General features: G+C 39.4%; 1 protein-coding gene across 1 annotated transcript in view; it reads left to right on the top strand.

The window, feature by feature from the left end:
- Positions 1 to 20,513, top strand: part of TBX15 (T-box transcription factor 15) — a 91,541-nt gene that overhangs the window by 44,284 nt on the left and 26,744 nt on the right. The window contains exons 2-5 of the mRNA XM_050332649.1: positions 8,329 to 8,542; positions 16,712 to 16,813; positions 18,573 to 18,744; positions 19,109 to 19,276. Coding sequence (XP_050188606.1) covers positions 8,329 to 8,542; positions 16,712 to 16,813; positions 18,573 to 18,744; positions 19,109 to 19,276 — 656 coding nt within the window. The remainder of the gene's footprint in view (positions 1 to 8,328; positions 8,543 to 16,711; positions 16,814 to 18,572; positions 18,745 to 19,108; positions 19,277 to 20,513) is intronic.

The raw sequence follows: 20,513 nt of genomic DNA, 5'->3' as shown, positions 1-20,513 counted from the left end.
ATTTATGGCTTGGCATGTGTGTGTGATATTTCAGATTTCAAATTAAATTGTGTTTATATGACACAGTTGCCTTTCATAGCACAGGCTTGATCTTTTCCTGGTCCATGCACCATACCCCTGCAATGCAGTGCTGTAACCTATTCAGTCTCTCACGGTTCTGTTTCCCCTGAACTCATACCAAGTCTATCCCCCATTTTGTTGCTTTTAAAAATATTTTTTTGTGTTTCTGGCTTGGTCTTAAAACATTAGAAGCTAAAAAACAGTAGCACCATACTCAGATGCTTCTGGAGAATCTTCTTGCAGCCCTACCTGCAACGCTACATAGTCAGAGGCAGGAAAATTGGCTGGTTTGGATGCAAGCCGGTTTTGTGTGTAGCAAATAAAAGGAAGAATATGTTTATCACTTATGAAAAATATCCCAGGTTCATTGTTTCATTAAAAACATCTGGTTACTCTGCAGAGGTGATCAAAACAAGAAATGGAACATTAGGTTGAGAGAAATTCACGATGGAAAGTACCATTAAAAATACTGTAATTTCTGCTATGTAAGCCAGTGGTAGATCATTGATTTAAAACCTAAATGCATTTTTAGGAATTCAATCCCATACATATATTTATGTCTCTGTGTGTGTGTACGCATGCATGTAACAAAAATAGGACAGATTCAGCCAGCAAGCAATTAAAATGTTTAGAGTCGAGAAGAAGCTTTGTTATGAATAAAATCTGAAAGGATTTGGATTACAGTCAAGAAGTTTAGATAGAGGGCAATCAAAATTGTGTGAGGGCAGATAGTCTTCCCAAGTCTGGCTCAGAAAGGGGTGTGGGAGGTCTGAAAGACAGCTTGGCTAATGTAGCACGTGGAGGAAAAAAATGTACTCTAATGATTTGTTGAACTATTACAAACCCAAACATCAGTTCAACAGGACTAGCCTGATAATAACTGTTTTCCCCAAAGAAAACGGTAGATTGTGAATGAAATGAACAACTTAAACTTGAAACTTCAGCTTAATGGAGATGCATTTTTTCTTGTGAAATCGTTCCTGTGGAAACTTTTGGATTATTTCCTTCTGAAATAGTTGAACTTAGAAAGGAAACATATAGAGTAATATTTATCTTGTTATAACACTGCAGCAAATGGACAGTCATATCATAAAGGCAATGCATTTTAAAGTGAAAAAGTACTTTTTGTCTTCTTGTGTGCACAGTTAAATGGTGGGACTCACTGACAGCAATATCAAGAGTTCAGGACTCAGGAAAGGGTTGGACTTGTTATTAAGATGCCATCTGGCTCCCTAATACTGCTGTCCTGATAACCCCCATGGTACAGGGAAACATATATGGTTTCTCTTTACCTGTGTTTTGTAGGCCACCAAATATCAGCTAGATATTAATGTACTTAAAATGTTAAGCTTCATTTGTTTGTGCTCTGTTTATGCCTACAAAAAGGTCAGTATTTTCTGGACTTTGCAGGCATTCTGAATTTCTCAACAATTTCACATTGGTCTCAGACAGAATAGATACCTCTGCAGCATTAATCTTGTGTCATGTTTTCTTTTTTTTTATGAACGTTTTTTTTCCCCCTATATGGCAGAGAGCAGTCCAAGCCACAAAATCCAGAAACAGACTGTCCCAGATTTGGTGCCCGTTTCCATCAGGGAAGGGCCTGCCACAGAGCTGGGATCTAGTTTCAGACTCCTGCACAGTTTGTGGTTATTTAGAGTCAACATTTTCATTTGGGTTGGTCTCTAAATATTTGTTGTATGGTTTTATTTATAAGAATAATGACTCCATGTTTACAGGCTACAGCATATAATGTATCTAATGCCTGGTCTCTTATTTTCTGTAGCTTTTCCTAACTTTCAAGAGCATTTCCACTCTTAAATTTTACACAAACTCTTGGATATGGGCCAAACAAATTCTTTGTAGTCTGTACAGTTCAGGATCTTGGCCAGATTAAAGTTGACATCAATTTCACCTCCTTCTTCTAATAACATCCCACTTTCTCCCTATTACTTCTTAAATTTTGAAAGATTGCTGTTCTCTCTGTTCTACTGCATTTTTTCAGTATTATACTCTTTAATTTTTTCTTCTCATTTCACTGAATCTTGCTTTTCTGCATGCTCATTTTAAGGCCTGTACTATTTTAAGTATGGGCTTTCTAAGTATTTGCTACTGAGCAGTCTTTTTGTGAGGCTGTGCTGGTGATTCCTTGCCTTAAGTCAATTCTGACTGACAGCTGCAGAGAATCTCCTCCGGGAATTTTAGGAATCTCTTGGTTTCCTCTACATTTAAATTTCAAATTGCATTTTCCTCAAAGCTAATCTGACATGCTGAAGACCCAAGCTATTTTTGTTTTCCAGAAAACAATAATACAACATCAAACGCTGAGTCCAAGTTTTGCTATTTCAGTGGATTTTTTTCTCCTGAAATATGATTGGACAGAAGCCTCTACTGGGAAAGATATGCTTATAAGCTACTTTTAAACAAGGTTAGAAAAGTTTATAGGACAGGTTTTTTGTTGACATCTATTTGGTGTGATATTTTTAGTCATGATAGATAGTCTAAGGCATGGACTGATGAGTTGCAGGCAGTTTTCCTGAGAGAATACAGTGGGATTTCATATGAAGTCTACAAAGAACTCCTATGCTGTGACACTACTCAGAACACTCTTGGCCACCTAGCTTACACTTCTGTAGTGAAAATTTGTATTTGCCAAAGATGAGTTCAGAGCCCAGCAGTTATCATCCCTATTTTCAGCGGATGCAGCTCAGGACTGGATCTGGTCTCTTGAAAATATGGTCCTAAATTTTATGTTGGCATAATGTGTAAGTTTTCTTTTTCTTGGTATTCTTAAAAAGTTACAATAGATTGTGAGATAAAAACCCATTTTAAAGTTTAATTGTGGCTGATATTCTTTCTTCTGGCTGGAGCAAAAGTTAACTTTTAAGGGCAAACCCCCAGGATTAAGTATACTAGTAAGCACCAGCTGCTTTGTACTTCTTTGCCAATACCAAGAAGCCATAAACCCAATTTAACTTGCTAGTTAAACCAGGTTTACAGCTGTTTTGCATTGCTGCAGTGGAGCAGAGCAGCTGGAGCATACCAGTGAATCAGAGTGATTTTTAATTTACTGGATCTTATGTCTATCTTGAGTCTTACATAGAATAAAGCAGTATAAGTCAGTTCTTGGCAGTGCATAGTCAAGTTGATGCAAGATTTGCATTTAGAGACAAAGCCACCATGGGGTTTTTTTGTCTTTCTGTTTGTTTTTATATTTTCCTACTAGTTCTATTTACCACAGGGATATAGATGTGCAACAACTCCACTGGCCTTATACTCAGCCTTAGTTTTTGTAAGAGCAGCCTTTGTTTTGGTAAGAGCAGCCTTTTTTAAATGTATCTTACATGTTTTTTTGGTCTTACAAAAACACCTTATAGAACTATATTTCAGGAGGGTGAAGAAGCCTTAGAGGTTAAAGTGCTGGAACAATCCTTCAGAATCAGCTAGTCTCATACTGATTTCACTTGTGTCTGTTATCAGATCTCTTCATTTGCCACATTTCCCCATCTCTACAACATCTTCCAGTTTTGTCTTTTTGAGTCTTGCTGATATTAATGTCATTTTGTCCTGCTGTGGTTTCACAAAAAGGTCTTAGGCTGGAAATGAATTACTTGAATGCTTCCTGCCTGAGATTGCAATATAGCAGAAGTACGGAGGAAGTTCTTGTTTTGGAAAAGCTTCAGTAAAATACTGATACTGATACTGGTTGCAGCTTGTAGTCACAAATATAATAATAATGAATATTATTGGGGGATAAAAAAGATGATCTTTTAAAGGTCCCTTTGAGCCCAAATCATTCTATAGCTCTATTATCTGTAGTAAACAGGTTATAAATTCTAGCTATATGAAGTTGTTAATGGGCCTAGTGCTGGAAGAAGAGATGATTAATGTAGTAGGGTATGTGAGTGAATGGAAAAGTTCAGGGGGATGAAATAATATATAAGAACACCTGCAGAACTATCTTTGTGTTATTTGTTGTGTGTAGTAGGTCCATATGGTTACAATCACCAAGTGTTTAGAAACCTTTGCCTACAGCAAGAGCAATTGCTGGATCAGCTGTGCAAAATATACCATGCTAATTTGAATGGCTCTGTTGAACTCCAAACTTTTCTGCAGTTTGCTTCACCTCTGCTGCTCCTGCTGTCTTTGCCACAGCCAGACTTCTCGTGTATTTTTGAAGTTACTGAGTTTTTATTTTTAAGCTTTTGCCCAAGGATTACTAATCAGGGGAAAGCTCTTGTGTACCTGAACTAGTTGCACCAGCAGCTGCCTCACCACAGTTGGATGAATTTGCACTCTTCCAAAGTGCTTGGACCTAGTGAGTTTCTGTTCTTTCACTTTCCTATGGTTGTGATATTTTGTTTCAAGATTCCAGTATGGTCACAATTCTATGTACATGGTTTTATGCTTCTGACTTTGTGGGGTGGCAGTAAGCCAGCTTGAAAATTAGAAATCTAAAAAGAACCATGAGATCTATCTGCAACCAGCAGCAAAAGCAAGGTGTCAGCTCTGCTAATTTCTGCTGAGTTGATAAGAGAAAACCCTCCCCAACCCCCCTCAAAGTCCTCCAAATTTTCTTAGCCCTTACATGTTCGGGACTGTGGACCTTCTTTGTAGTTTGCAGGTCCTAATGGCCAGCAAGTCAACTATAGGGGAGACTGAAAGACCACCTGTTGCACTAAATGTTCACGAACCTTGCAAACAAAAATAAACAGTAAAAAACCAAACCCTTAACAGCTTGTAACAGCTGCCACATTCCACCCAAGAGAAATCTTTATGCTAATGGAATCTGACAGGATCTACATTAGATATATACATGCATAGAAAAAAAAAAAAAAAGAAAGAAAAAGTAATGAAAGGAAGAGACTAAATCTGCTGGGCTCCTCTGGGTAGGTGGTGTTTTATATATATAAGGTTTTTGTGATTTTTCTCACTCCTGTAGTTTACATTCTTTGATAGTTTGGAGTAAAACATTTGTTGAGTTCATGAGCTGCATGGTATGGCCAAGGACTAAATTGAGCTCTTTTTATTTTATTGGTTAAATAAAGGGAGCATTATCCCTGCTGTGCTCCAGCTGCATTGAAAATTCTTCTGAAGATTCATGTATGAAATTGCTTAGAAAATTAATATCTTTTAACATTTCACACGCCCGTTTGCCTCTTGTACCAGATTGCTGAAAACCCAGGGAATTTACATGAGGAACACTAGCCCATTGAGTTGTAGAAAGAAGTTAGGCAGTGGCACCTCACTGATTTGTGTAAGAGGGTTCTGATCCCAGGACACACGGTATTGGTGCAGGAAACTGGTTGGGGTTATTGTCCATTATCTTGGGACACTCAGTGGGGATGCTGACCTCAGAGTCACCACGCTTGTGAGAATGGTGTTTACTTCCTATCTGCCAACAAGAAGCCTGGGAATTTGTGGATGAAAAGAAATTATGAGTTGAGGATTTCCAGGGTGATCTGGAGACAGTAGAAACGGGAAAGGGATTAATAAAGGAAAGGTTGTGGCTCTCCTTCCACTTCCATAATAATAACAAAAAAACCTCCAAAGGTCTGTAAAGTCAGAGAGATATCAGCATAAAATCAGTGAGAGGGGGGCTTAAGCCTCTGATATTTTATTTTCCGCAGTGTGCAATTTTGCTTAATTCCCAGGGATCCCCAAGGCTCCAGCCACATGCCCAGTTTGAAAGGTTGTCCAGGAAATGCTGGAATGGTGTGGGGACAGCATCTAGCCAAGTGCCATCTGTTGGCCATTTACCGTACTGCTTCAGAGGACGCACTGAGTTTCTGAGTGCCTGAACCAAGCACAAGTGATGTGGCCTAAACCAGTCTCTTTAGATTCAAATCTACAGTTTGGTACCTCGTTTCAGAAGGAGGACTCCGTAATGGAAGGTTTTCCCTAGGTCCAGCCTCTTTAGATTCTCAGTGTAGTTTAGCTTTGTTTTAGGTTAACAATTAGGAAGAACTTCTTCACAGAAAGAGTGGTTAGATATTGGAATGGACTGCCTAGGGAAGTGATGGGGTCACTGTTCCTGGAGGTGTCTAAGGAAAGACTGGATGTGGCACTTAGTGCCAGGGTCTAGTTGACATGGGATGATGATCAGTTGTAGTTGGACTTGATGATCTCAGAGGTCTTTTCCAACCTAGTGGATTCTGTGATTCTATGACCTTGAGAAGATGTAAGACTGCTGGTTCAGCACATGAGCAGATATACAGAAGGGTCTTACTGTGATTTGTGAAGCATCCTCTTCCTTTTTGTTGAAGAACAAAGTGATTAACCATCCCTAGGAAGATGTAAGCATAGTGATCTCTACTCAGGCTTACCTTCTCCAACCCTTTTAGGTAGAATAATTTAATCTAGAGGAGACAGATAAGGATCACCCCATTCCTACATCCCTGGGGTAATGAAACAGGGAGCAAATGTCTCAGCACCTCTATATGCTCAGATTGATTATCTGTCTTGTGGCCACAGAACCTCAGCAAGTACCCTGTATTATCTTGAATCACTCTGTGCCTAGGACATCAGTTTTGAGCGTAGTACTTGCCTCTATATAACAAACCTACATTGGTAAGTTTATGCTATTCCTTTAGAGGGATGGACCTATTAAGGCTTCAGCCCAACTTGGAAGTCTGTGAGAGACATAAGGACTCCCTGTTCAAAATGGATCGGGAGCAATACATCCTTAACCTTTCTAGTGTCCTACAGAATTTCTACATTGTACTGGTAGATTGCCTAAATAATTGACAAAGCTTTCTGGAAACATCCTTTGAGCAAAATGTCCACTGTCCAGTGATGTCACCTAGGGCTCTTAGAAAAGATAAATGCTTCCTGCTGACACTTGGGGCTGGAAGTTTCTCTTATACTATCAGCCAAAATTTATGTCCATACCACTGCAGCAAAATGGATTTTCCAGAAATGTTTTTATGTGGCAGGAGGTGGGGATGGTGATTCCACAGGTGGTGTCTTCACCACCTGCATCTTAGTGACTGTAGCCCTCTGCACTGATGTGCAACCTTGCTCCTGCAGACACTGTCTCTCAGAAACACTGTAAATCTGAGACAGCCTTCATGACCTCAGGGTTTTTAAAGGCATTTGCTTGGTATGGAAGGAATTTTAGATGGTGTGATTTAATCACATTTTTAGCACAGATTGTTACTTTTTGTCTCCTTAGGTTTCCCTTGCAGACAGGGATATCTCTTTCCTTCTGTAAGTGCAGAGAACACATGTAAATAGCCGTTTTATTCCTTCACTGAGATTGCTTGTACTTATGTGATCAGTGAGGACCCTCAAAAATAGTGTTTCTGAATCTTGTTAGAAATCCATAGAGCTCTTCCTGAGCCTTTTGGTGGAGTGCCTCACATCACTTTATTCTACTGCTAATCATCTATATAACACTAGTGCAAATTTGTCAAAAATCAGGCTCAAGGCATAAATGTCTCCCTGACCCAATATGACAGCCTGGACTATTGAACTAGTTGAACCTCACTTTTTTTGTTTGGTTGCTTGTTTTTTGAGCAAGCCTTTTCCTTCTTCTCCCCCATAGAGGTAGTTGTGTCATGCACTCTTTTCTGCACTTTTCTTCAATTACTTTCCTTGGTTATGTATTCCATATGTTTACTATAATCTTTTTTGTCCTTCAGTAGCCTAGAGCATTTCTTTCACCAAAAGCTGCATGGTTATCTTCTCAGAAAATATCATTCTTAAAAAAAAAGTTATTTAAGGAGCAAATAAAACATTTCCAAAATGGTGTTGCAACATAACAAAATAAAAAAAATATTCATTGTTTTTGATGAAAAAGATACTAAATGAAAAAAGAAAATGTTGTTTAAAAATAACCAATTCTTCAACAGTAGTGTGGGACAATACTCAATTAAATGGAATGTAGTTTTCCAGTAAGCCCATCTAATTTTAGATTGAAACTATGGAATTTTTGAATTAATTTTTTCTTTTTTATTTTTAATCTATATTTTGTACTTCATCCCCTCAATTGCTTGCTACTATTTTTATTTTATGCTGAGGGTCCTTTTCTCAACTGTTTCTAAAACTTTACAAAAATGCCAGATATCCTGTTGGAAACCCAAAGACCTAAATCAGACTATAAATCACAAAAAACCATAAATATATATGTGTTATATATATACACACACCTTATAAAAGGCATTGTACTATTCTTTAGCACTTTCTGTATTGATTTCCCTCTTCCCTCCTTTTAACACTCACAGTGGATAGAACTGTGGTGTCTTACCTGACTTCTTTACTTTGCAGACTCAGAGCAGAGCACTGGGTCAGACACAGAAGTGCTGGCAGAAAGGACATCCTGCTCATTTGGCTCCCATTCTGACCTTACCTCTGGTGGCTCAGGCCCTCAGCCTCCTCAGCCTTCATCCATGGAAGAGATCCAGGTAGAGCTGCAGTGTGCTGACCTCTGGAAAAGATTTCATGACATTGGGACAGAGATGATCATCACAAAAGCAGGCAGGTAAGACGTCTCTGGATTTCTATCTAGTTAGAAAAGAAATCATAACCAAACAAACTAAAAGTAAATTTTTTTTGAGGAAAGAAACATTTCTTTTGCCTTCTTGATAAGCCCAAGGAATAAATATACAGGGAAAATTAAATGGCTCTCAGAGTTTCAGAGCTGTATCTCCTACTAGCTTTCTTAAGACAAGCAAAGTTGTTTCACATTACTACTTGAATTAGTGGCTCCAAAGGAGAACTCACAGCTGCAGGAAACTGTTGAGAATGGTCTTTTCTTTGAGCAAATAAATCAGGAAATGATCCTGATTGTTGGCTGTACCGAATTTAAGATGATTTATGAATTTGAGGGTAAGCCGTTTGAGTTTCCTTTAAAGTTTCCATAGGCGCTTCATGAGCCAGTTGATTTAATCTCAAATATAGTGACATTCAAACTCATCTTTGCACCAAATGAATGTCTTCCTGCAGTTCCAAATAGATAAAGCATTAATGACTTCCTGTATAAAAAATGTGCAGGTCTAATGTTTTCTTCGGCTATTGCAGCTGATACTACATCAGCTGAGATTAGGAAAAGCCCCTAAGAAACCAGATTATTTTAGAGAGAAAACCCCACTCTGCCATGATGTTAACCAAGGGGAAGATCTTCATTGCTGTCCACTCTTAAAAAATATCTAGACGTCTGTTTGCCAAAAGAAAACCTGAACCTAGCTGTACATTTCTAGATCCCCCAAACTAGGATTTTTAGCCACGTTTACGTTGACAGTCTGATCCTTACCTCCACCTAATGAGGTTTTAATTCCGATTGACGGAGTGAGGGAAGATGTCAGCACCACGGACAGAGCACGCCACGGCGAGCAGATCCCGTGATTGCCCCGGGAGCTGTCCCGACCCTGCTTCAAGGATGCAAAAAGATTTTCCCCCAAGTTCTGGGGAAAACTCACGGTGTTCTATTGTTTCTAGCGTTGTTTTATATCTGTGCTTTCAGAATTTTCCAGAACAGCTAGGCTTGTTGTTTTCTGTTCTTGTAAAGTCAGTGCTATTGCTCTGTAGCCCTATGAAGTCCAGATAATTTGAGAAAAGATATATTGAGCAAATGACCCAGATGATCCCTAAAAGAGATTATCAGAGCCAGATAAGCTCCCAGTGTTGGATATACGATCTCAGTGGCACAGGGAACATCTGTGGGTGGGTTGCTGATTTTACCCTTCTGCCTCAAATGGAAGAGGCAAAGTAACAGGAATTATATCACTTGCTATTGTTCAACACCTTTTCTCTGGAGATGTTGAAGCAAACACAGAAAAAATGTATTATTATCCCCTTTTCACAGGGGGGAAATCAAGACCTAAACAGATTAGGTGTTCTTTCCAGCATCATTAAATTTGGCACTGGAAGAACCAACTTCCTTGCTTCTGTCTTTATTGTCCTGGTGTCTGGACCACGCTGTTTCAGAAACGTAAAATAATACATTATTGCCTGTTGGATAAACCATATTTAATTCTCTTATGATACCTGGAGTAGATAAACAGCAGCATAAATATCTCAAAGCCCAGCAACACCAGTTCAAACTAAAATGCCCAGAATTTAGTGGTATGAAGATGATCTCATAAGCTCACACTTTTCTGAATGAAGTAGCTGACCTTTCTGACATCTTAAAAAAGCCTTTTTTTTTTTTTAACTCACTAGAAAAGTTGAAACATCAATGCCGCTGGAGTTTTGCAAATAGTTCAATGCAACTTCTCACAGAAGCTTTGACATCATTGGCAGGGATCCTGGAAAAGGAAGGGTTCTGGAATAAAAACCACAGTGAAACATTCTGGAGAGATATAATGAAATTAAATACTTTTGGAAGAGTTTGGTCAGCCTGATGTACATATATATAAAAAAAATTCTGTAGTTCCTTAAAAGTTTTTAAGAAAATACATGGCATTAAATACACTGCTAGCTTTATTGGTTTTGTTTTTTTTTTAAACAACTCTCAGTTGGAAATTTTCATCAGCTCTCCCTGAGCTGTAAACTCCGATTTGTTGACTGGAACTATGTATTTTGACACTTTTGATATAAAACTATTGTTCTGACATATATGAATTGAAATGTTTAATGTCAGCAATGGTTCTTGTAATTTGCCATTGATGTTGCTTTTTAGACAAATACATCTTCCTACCATACCAAACAACAGACACCTATCCCTAATTACACAGTAGTAAGAGAAAGCTGATTAAGAATTATTGTGAGGTATACATAGTTCCTTCCATGTGGGTACATGGTGGAGCTGAACTACAATTTCACAGAAGCACCATGCCAGGAAAAACAAGCCCCATTTAGTAAAGAAACGTTGCAAAGCCAAACATTCAAATTCACTTCTCTCATCTGACTTTTTTTTCTATTTGTTTTAACCTGGCCCCAAGTAAAAAAAAAAAAAAAAAAAAGAGTTTTTATTTTCTTAGATTTTGGCTCATTTTTTAGAGGAGAGGTCTCTATTCTCTGGTCAAAATCTTGCTCTGCATCTTCTGATGAAATACCTCTTTTCTTATTCATGCAACTGTCAGAGGTGTTTAATAGCACATGTGAAGAAAGACACACTAACTTTATTTAAGGAGTCCAAAGCAATAGGTATTTTGATAATTTTTAGAAGGGAATAGACATAGGAAAACCTGTATGGACTGTAAAGAATACTTCCCTTTCCGAGACTTTTTTCGTATAACACCATTAAAAATATTCTCAAGTGCCTTTGCAAGCTCCAGTCTGGATAATTTTTCCACTTACGGAAGATCATGTATCACTTACACGTCTTACTGTGCAAATCATAAATTCTTTATAATCCTAAATAATATTCTTTCTCCTTGAAAGGAGATGCTTACTGGAATTCTGATGGCCAGCTGTCTCATCACTGGCTACCCACAGAAAATCTACGTAGCTGTAGCTACTAAATATATTTTTTTTTCTGCTTGATGATATTCTTCTCCAGAAGTGATGTTAATAATATTGAAGAGTTTTGGTTTGTTTGTTTGTGTGGTTTTTCCCTGTTGACTATATTTGTAGGTTGACTGTTGCAAAGCAAAATGAAGAGCAGGGCAGTTTCTTTAGGTAATATGCCTGTTTGTTGAGGATGGAGCTTACAGATATGATAAAATTCACAAATTAGATGTTCAACTTCTCTGATTAAACATTTTTGTTTCAGAGAAGATGTGTCAGTGATGGATGGGAGCTGACTCAGGTAGTCCTGTTTCTCAATGTGGGATGCATGATATATGATGCATTCCATAGATTAGTATGTATAATTTCCAGAAAAAAATGGCAGAACTTGTGTTCTTTTGTCAAGATTTCCTACTACTTATTGAAATTGTGAGAGACGTACAGTGTAATTTCCATTTGCTTCCTTCCCCACAGAAGATTTTGGTCTTGTTGCTTTCTCTTTGGAAACCCTGTTTGAATCCTGTAAGACCTTCTTGTTTTGGAAGCCATTATAATTGCAGATTCAGTTGCCTAAAACTACAGCTACTCCTTAATTTTCTATGACTTGTAAGGCACTGCTTGGTTCCTCCCTGACCACACAATGTCTTTCTGCTCTTGCTATGTAATGCTAGTTTCTAACCTACGTTCTCATTTCAAACATATTTCTGGAGCTATATCCTGACTACGTCAGGATATATACACTTTTTGACTTTTAGACTCCCAGTTCTCACTCATATTTAATTCTGTTTCGTTTTTTCTTTTCTTGATGTTATATTTATAGATGTCTTTTTTTTTTGTCTGTTTCTATAAACTTACTCCAGTCCTCTTATGACTTTACCTTTCTTCTCTTCCATCACAACGTTGTTACTGAGATTTTGGTTGGATGCTTACAACAAGATACCTTTGTTCCTTGTGCAAAAGATGCAAATGGCTGTCAGCTGCAGTGCATTAAAATCTGCAATCACCTTTATCTTCTTTTTGTTTGAAAGGCAATGTTAGACCCTGTATAAAATGAAATAAATTCAGCTTAAGCACCAAGCCATATTGATTTGAGCAGCTTGTCCTAAAACCATCTTTAACTCTTTTAACCTACACTCCTTTACTAACAGTGATCATGCTTGTACTCTGGCAACATCAACAGAGGAATTTGAATCCCTCCTGTCATCCTTCAAATCCCTATCTAAAGTCTATGGTCATCTGAGTTGCAGGGGTAACTGTTAACTGATGCGTAGAAGTGCTGCTTAAACTGGGAAACAGTGTGCACTTATTCCAGTGGGAATACACTATAAAGAGTGCTTGGAGTGCTCCTCTGGGAGGGAATGGCTGCCTACTGTTTATGGAGATGGTTATATGAGTGTGACCACGCATACCAGTGTATCCACATTGCTCTGGGAACCCAGGTTTTACCTGTCACAGAACCAGGATCTCATCTCAACAGTGGGGGAAATGATTTCATCTGTCATATCACGGTTATCATATCTGTACTGCAGGATGGCTCAAACCAAAGTCCTGAGGCCTGGCTTGGTAATAAGAGTGGAAAAAGCCAGCAGCGAGTGGAACTTGTGATCTTATGACCTTGTCCTCTTCTTCTGTATGCAAAATGGTATTTTGCATGGAGTTTCCTTGCCTTCCTGAAATCATGAGTCTGAGTTGTTTGAAACATGTTTTTAGGGCTGTTTACATTACCAAGCATTATTTTTTATTTCCAGTGCTCTTCAGTTAGTGACAGCAGCAGGGATTTTGTAATGAAGCTCTATTGATGCTGAAGGGGCCCATGGAGAGGACTTCTCAGTGCAAGGGTTGGCAGGCTACAGCTACCAAACTGCTGCTTAGAGGTTCTGGCCCAGTGGGTCAGATAAGCTTTCTCCAGCTTCCAGAAAAATGTCCCCTTTGGGAGCAACTGAGAAGATCTGCTAATCTCCCTCCCACTCATAAACAATAAATCCTTTTGCTCCCAAGCCCTGCCCTCAGCTTTTCCTCTCAAAACAAACAGCTCCTCTACATGATCCCATGCTGCAGAGGGAAACAGAAAGGCATTCCTCTGTTACCTTGCCTTGCCCTGCCTTGCCTCGCCTTGCATTGCCTTTCTTTCCCTCACACATCACAGATTTGTTTTTTATAAGGAAATATCATCAGTCTCAAATGCAAGGAAATATGAGATATGAAATAGCAGTGATAACTTCAGGCTGCCCTGTAAGCTCACACACACTGTACACACTGTACACGCTAAATCTGCAAACCCAAACCAGATTATTTTGTGGAGTTTCTCAATCAGATTTTTTTATGACTGAGAAATCACTACTGTGTTACTGTCAGTAGATAAATTGTCTTTTGCTACAATTGAAGAGCCCTTCATTTTAGGGTTTGTATTTAACAGATGTCACCTTTATGCAAATCTAGTGTTATTTAAGTTTCTAATTTAAGGGTTGAAAACTGAAGCTTTATTCTATTGGGAGAAAAAAAATCCAGTTTGGGGATACACCTGTTACAACTGATATATCTTCTTTGAACAATTTTCACAAAGGAATATCAAACTCTTTTTTTTTTTTTGGTAAATGAAAATTTTAAACAACAACAACAACAACAACAATATAGTGCTAGTTGCCAAAATCCAACTACTTCTTTCTTTTGTTGAAAGTTCTCAAACATGGTTCTAAATATCAGTACACTGCAGTGCTGGATAATACTATTTTGATCAAGTTTTAGGGATGCTTATATATAATTAGTTTTCTTCACATTTGATGTTCTATAAACCTCACTCTCATTATGGAAGGAAGTAGAAATTGAGTAGATTGAGGCACATAGTTGTTACTAAAATGCTTTTAAAAACACTTCTAAGTGGTCCTAAAGTAATAACTTATTTCATATCACATCGTATTTCTCCTAAAAGGGTACTGTGTGTAAGTTCACAGTCTAAGTTTAGGAAGACTTGTTTTCCTGCTGAGTGGCAAAGCTAACATATAAATAACTTGATCATCCCAAACTGCTGCTGATATAAAACCTCTTCCTAAAATATATCAGATGTCATCAGATGTTCCCTATGAAAACAGGCAGACTTCGTGTCTGTAGCTGTTGACTATAAAGCCAGCTGATACCTCCTAGATGAAAGATTCTTGACTGTTTATTAATATCATATTCATAAGCAATATTCAAATGGCCTGAATTCCTTCCAAACCTTTGAGCCCCTTGTCTTCTATAAGGCTGGTGCCTCTGGGGGACCAAGAGCCAGCCAAGAGGAAATGCAGAGAACAGGGACTTTACCAGGATTACACATGGTGCATCCCTAAGTCACCCCTGTTTGCCTCTGCCTTTTCCATTTTCCCCTTTCCGTGCAGCAGTGCTGCTGGAGACCTGCTGTGACAGTTCCAGGCCACATCCCTATTGCAAAGAAACCTAAGTTACTTTTACACCCACAGAAAAAGAAAAACAGTAATAATTTACAAAACTTTAAAAGTACACTTAAACCTTAGAGAGAGCAATGGGATCAGCCGAGCTCTCTCCGATCGTTTTAGAGATTAGCCTCTAAGCCTGCTGAATGGTCTGCGGTAATCTTTTACAAGGTATTTCACCATCAACAACCCCACAGGCTATACTGCAGCTTTACAAGGGGCTGCAGATTTGGAGAGAGCTTCTTGGGACACACAGAGCATTCAATTTTCCCTATACAGTGCATAGTCTTGGACACAGAGAGACTCAGATTTAATCCTGGGTTTCTCATCAACCCTCTGAAACATGATCTGCCTCTTTAGCTGCTCCCAAGCCACCTCTCTCTAATTAAGGAGAGCTGGACTGTAAAATGCCACATCCTGTACCCACTTGGCCTGGCAGATTTAATGAGCTATTGTGGTAGAAACAAGGTAATGCCCTCAAGCCACCAAAGGCTAATCCATTATTCTCCACCCACCCTCTCCCCCACCCCCCCCAGTCATTCCACTAGTAAACTCACACCATCAGTTGCACTAATCTGCTTTGTCCTTGAAGGGTTTCTGCAGACTATTTTTCTGACAGTTTTATGTCTCTCATAACTCGGGTTAGCTGTGCTGTGGCAGCTGTGCTGTGGTGCTCTCCCCACTCCCCATGAGAAATGCCCTTCTGCAAAGCAGTTGCACTTACTAATAGATCAGAACTTATCTTCTAAGTGAAAGAACTGTGACTAAAATAAAGGCTGAACATCAACCTCCTCCTCCCACTCTCTTCTGCAAGTGGCTCTACGTGGCTTGGATTGGAAAGAATAAAATATCTTCTCATGATCACACCCCTGCAGTGAAAAGTTTGAGAGACATGTCTGGAGACGCTGACATGAAATTTCCTGTTTTCTCCCTCCTCCAGGCTGTGTCCACTAGTGATACCTTGAGAAACAGACATTCTGGGAGAATTAAATCTTCTTCTCTGATGTTTCACTGCTTCTCACTAAATAGAAAGTGTCCTGATGGTTTCTAGGGGTGGCTCCTGGAAAAAAGCAGACAACATTACTTGTACTCTTTTCCACTATTTTGGCATTATGACTTTAAACTCCTCTTTAATATCCTCCTTCCCTCCAAATACCTTCATCCCATAAGGATCTGCCTACTTGTCAGAGGAGTAAAATGTAATTTTGTATGATCATGCAGTACTTTTGGAGTGTCTCCTATCAAAGCTTTGCATTTTCTAGGTGGGAGTCATGCAATTGAGTAACACCATCTTATAGGACTTCTGCTCAAGTTTTTCCTAGATAAGGGTTAAGAAGCCAGTCAAGTAGAGCTCAGGCTTGAGTTAACAGCCAGTGAAACAAAGCAGGATTTCTTTCAGTGCTCTGCTCTGCTGCTTGATTTCTTCTTCACTTCACCCAGTTCTGCTCCTCAGATTTCATGAAGACATAAAAATATCACATTACTTGCAAATATAATACGGCATAAGCACTTCCCTTAGCATGCTGTTTGAGGGAGGTATAGAATGGAAGCTGGCCTACTGGCCACCATAAAGTTTTTAAGAATGACAAGTTATGCCATAGCCACACTATCACTGACATCTTGCTACTCCTTTTTCTAAGTTGGAAAAATCTGAAGATTCAAACCACTGCTAGCACAGTCTTTTCTACCCACACCAAGTACACAGGAGTCATAGCAAGTACTGACTGGGCTGTGTAAAGTAGCATACTCCTGGTGTCAGAAAAAGGTATGAGGACCCACTTCAGTGTCTTTATTCACCATTTTTTTCCTTGTTTCTACTCTTACTTTCCTAGGAGAATGTTTCCAGCCATGAGGGTGAAAATTACAGGCTTGGATCCCCACCAGCAGTATTATATCGCCATGGACATTGTCCCTGTGGATAACAAGAGATACAGGTAAGCTTTTTAGTGCAGAGGTAGGAATCTTGTAATAACTTACTGTTAATGACAGCCTAGCAAGGACACCTGCCATTATACACCATTGCAAAGATCTGCTGGAGGAGACCATGTTGATTTATGCCAACGTGGTTGATTTGACCAGAATCATGAGACACAAATCCAGAGGTTTAATATACTCTCTTGCAATTTTGGATTTAAGTCTTTCTCTTTTCAAATAGCAGTTTTTTAATTGAGGAGTTCCTTGTCATGCGTTTCCTAATTGTCATGATTCACTACAACTTTCTGAGGGAACTGATAACTGGAGTTATCAGTGGGGAGTCTGCAGCCTCTGAAACTACTTCAGCAAGAAAGGAATGGGCAAGCAGCAGCTGAACTAAAACAGGAACCTCAGGTCTGGCCTGAACTGAATTGGGTGATTTCAGTTTTAAAAAGATTCACTGTCCAGCCCAGCAGCCACAGTGAAGATTGGTCCCTGACCTACCATGTGGAGTCATTGAGAAACCCCCTACCACTGAGCTGAAAGACAGGAAGAAGAGATTTCTCTAATAATAATGGGTTTCTGACCCTAAAAAGTTCTCCGAAAAACTCATGGTCCTCTACATCCCAGAAAACTATCCAGACAGAGGTGATTTATGTATTCTTATTAAAAGACCCCTGAGAGCAAGTCTTTGCCCCAAACAGTCTTGACTGAACTACATTTCAAGGATTCAGAATTGACCCTCTGCTTCAAATGCTAAATACTACATTTTTGCTCTCAAATTGTGCAGAGTGATTCTCAGGAAACAGCTTTTCCTGGAGAAGCATCAAGACAGTGTTTGATACTCAGCTGGATGCTTTTTTTCTTTCTTTGAGTGTGGTTCTGACAATATTAACATTGAAAATAAATATATTGTTTTACCCTTTGTTTCTGTCCTTTGAGCAAACTGTCAGTTAAAGGAACAGACTTTTTTTTCTTTTCATTTTTTGTGAAAATACAGGAAATTAGTCACTCTTGTAGGTAAAGACTGAAACAGCTTAGCAGATCTGAGTGGAGACCCAATGAGGGGCAGCACAGGGTAGAACTTAGAGGTGTTAGCAGGACTCTTTGTGAAATGCCTTAGATGGAAGGAGCAACAGGACAGAAAAAAACGTGTCTAGGCAAAGCTAAGGTAGAAAAATTTATGGCATATATAGGATGGCTAGATCAGGAACACAAAAGATCACAAAAGGTCAGGAATACAAAAATAATATTTTCCTTTAATCCCAATGTATATAATACCATATGGAATTTCCTGTCTCGCAACATTTCAAACCAGAAATTCTGTTTTAGCAATTGTTCTAGTGGTATCTATTGGCTTTTGCTCTTTCTAGGTGAAGCCACACGTGTTTTGCAAAATCTGGTGTGGGATCCAGTGCAGATTTCCAAAAATTACAGGGCATTTATTAATATTTTCAGAGAGCACTTTGTTTATCCATATTTTCCAGCTTCTTACCCTGGCTCAGAAGGGTTAAGGAGTTGAGAAGGCACATGTGGCAGAGTTTTACAGGGAAAATAACTGCAAGGTGGTTTTAATAAGGGATCAAGTCTGAACAAGTGGCTCAGGGATAATCTGGCTTTCATTTAGAAGGTAGGAGGTTGCAATAAAGCACATTCTCCCCTGACTGCAAATGAGAGCTTGGGGTGCATGTGGTAGGGTGGCAGTAGAGGAGGAGCTCAGGACATATTCCTACAGTGAGTGAGTGACAACTTCCCTTAGGTCTACCCTTCCTTTTTCAGGTATGTGTATCACAGCTCCAAGTGGATGGTGGCTGGCAACGCTGACTCTCCAGTGCCTCCAAGGGTTTACATCCACCCCGACTCACTGGCTTCTGGAGACACCTGGATGAGGCAGGTGGTCAGTTTTGACAAGCTCAAACTGACCAACAACGAGCTTGATGATCAAGGCCATGTAAGTTAGAGGTTAATTGTGGTGCCTGCTGTCCTAGCCCTGCTCCTCTCAGTCTTGAAAGGGCGCTGCTGCTTGTTTGATGTTCCTCTGTCTTAATGGGCACATGTCTGTAGCTGCTCTCCAGAGTTATGGAGCTTTTTCCCTATTTTAGTGCTTTTCCTTGAAATGTTGCCTGATCCTATAAAGCAATAAAGTAGTTTTCTCTCTGCACCTAGCACAAACTTTGTCTCATACATTCTTGTAAGAAAAGGGTAGTTTTCTTCATATTAGCTCTTACTCCATCCCTGCTTTCTTGAACATCTCGATGTGGTATAAAATACTTGGGGGGAAAAAAAAAGTCATTTTCCTTTTGTTTTCTCTTCAGATAATCTTACATTCAATGCATAAATACCAGCCCCGTGTTCATGTCATCCGCAAGGATTTCAGCAGTGATCTTTCTCCTACAAAACCAGTTCCTTCAGGAGATGGGGTGAAAACTTTTAACTTCCCTGAGACAGTCTTCACCACAGTGACAGCCTACCAAAATCAACAGGTAAAGATGTGTGCCTTCAGGCTCCTTTTATGTTGTGTGCTCATAAAAACACCAGTGTGCCCTTTGTGATTGAGACATTAACTTCTCTAAGAAACAAAGCAAAAGAAGAGTGTATGTTTTACAGGCTGAAAAAGAAAATGCTTGCTATGGGGTAGTGTGTAGACATCAAGTATCTAGTCAGAAAACCACCTTGGAGATAAGATGGCTGTAGCTTCTTCTGTCAAGTAAGTAGGTGAGATCAATCATAAAGAGATGTATTGTGTTCAAATTTCCTTGATGTCTCATGATACAAATTACAGTGTCCTGTCCCTGCTACAATTTTAAGGCAGTACAACTAATCCAGATCTGTTGTCTCAGAGAGAAAACACATAGTTGCGTTTTTTATAGCAGTGAAGAAAAAACTTTTAAAGAAGTGCAATCTCGTCAGTTTGTTGACAAAATAAGTCTTTGAACACCTGTATTGCATATGAACTGAAAACCTCATGCATAAATGTCCTAAGGTAAGGAGTCAAGTTAGGCCCCTGAGCTTTAGGAAAACAAACTTTCAGCACTTCTAGAAGTTAGTCAATAGGGTCCCCTTTGAGACTGTCCTCAGGGACAAGGGATAGAACAGAGATGGCAGATCTCTAAGGAAGTCTTCTATATAGCCAAGGGTTAGTAATTCCTGGGAGTAAGAAAGTCAAGAGACAGGCATAGCTGAGTAGGGACCTCAAACTGAAGGGAAAGAAGCAAATGCACAGGCAGTGAAAACAAGGACAGGTGACCTGGGAAGAGGAAGGAGATTAAGTATGGTTGTGTAGGGATCGGGTGAGGAAGGCCAAGGCAAAGCTGGAAGTGAACATGGCAAGGGACACAAAAAATAACAAGAAGGGCTTCTACAGGTATGTTAGCCAGTAAAGGAAGGTCAAAGAAGGTGTACCTCTCCAACAAACAGTGCTGGAGAACTGATAACAACAGAGGAGAAGAAAGCTGAGGTACTAAACTTTTTTGCATCAGTCTTCAATGGCAACATCTCTTCTGACCTCTTGAGTGGGTGGACAGCAGGATGGGAACTGGGAAACAAAATGCTTCCCACTGTGAAAAAAAGGTCAGAAGAAATGGCTTTGGGTGACCAAATTGTGCCCTTCCAGTGCCTGAAGGGAGCCTACAAGAAAGAGGTAGAGCGATTTTTACAAGGGTGTGGTGTAGTGACAGGACAAGGGGGATTAGATTCAAACAAAAAGAGAGTAGGTTTAGA

The sequence above is a fragment of the Myiozetetes cayanensis genome, unplaced genomic scaffold, assembly GCF_022539395.1.
Source record: "Myiozetetes cayanensis isolate MyiCay16 unplaced genomic scaffold, myiCay2020 scf5-8, whole genome shotgun sequence".
Classification (NCBI taxonomy): domain Eukaryota; kingdom Metazoa; phylum Chordata; class Aves; order Passeriformes; family Tyrannidae; genus Myiozetetes; species Myiozetetes cayanensis.
Note: the sequence above shows the minus strand (reverse complement) of the source record. Positions and strands in the feature narration are given on the sequence as shown.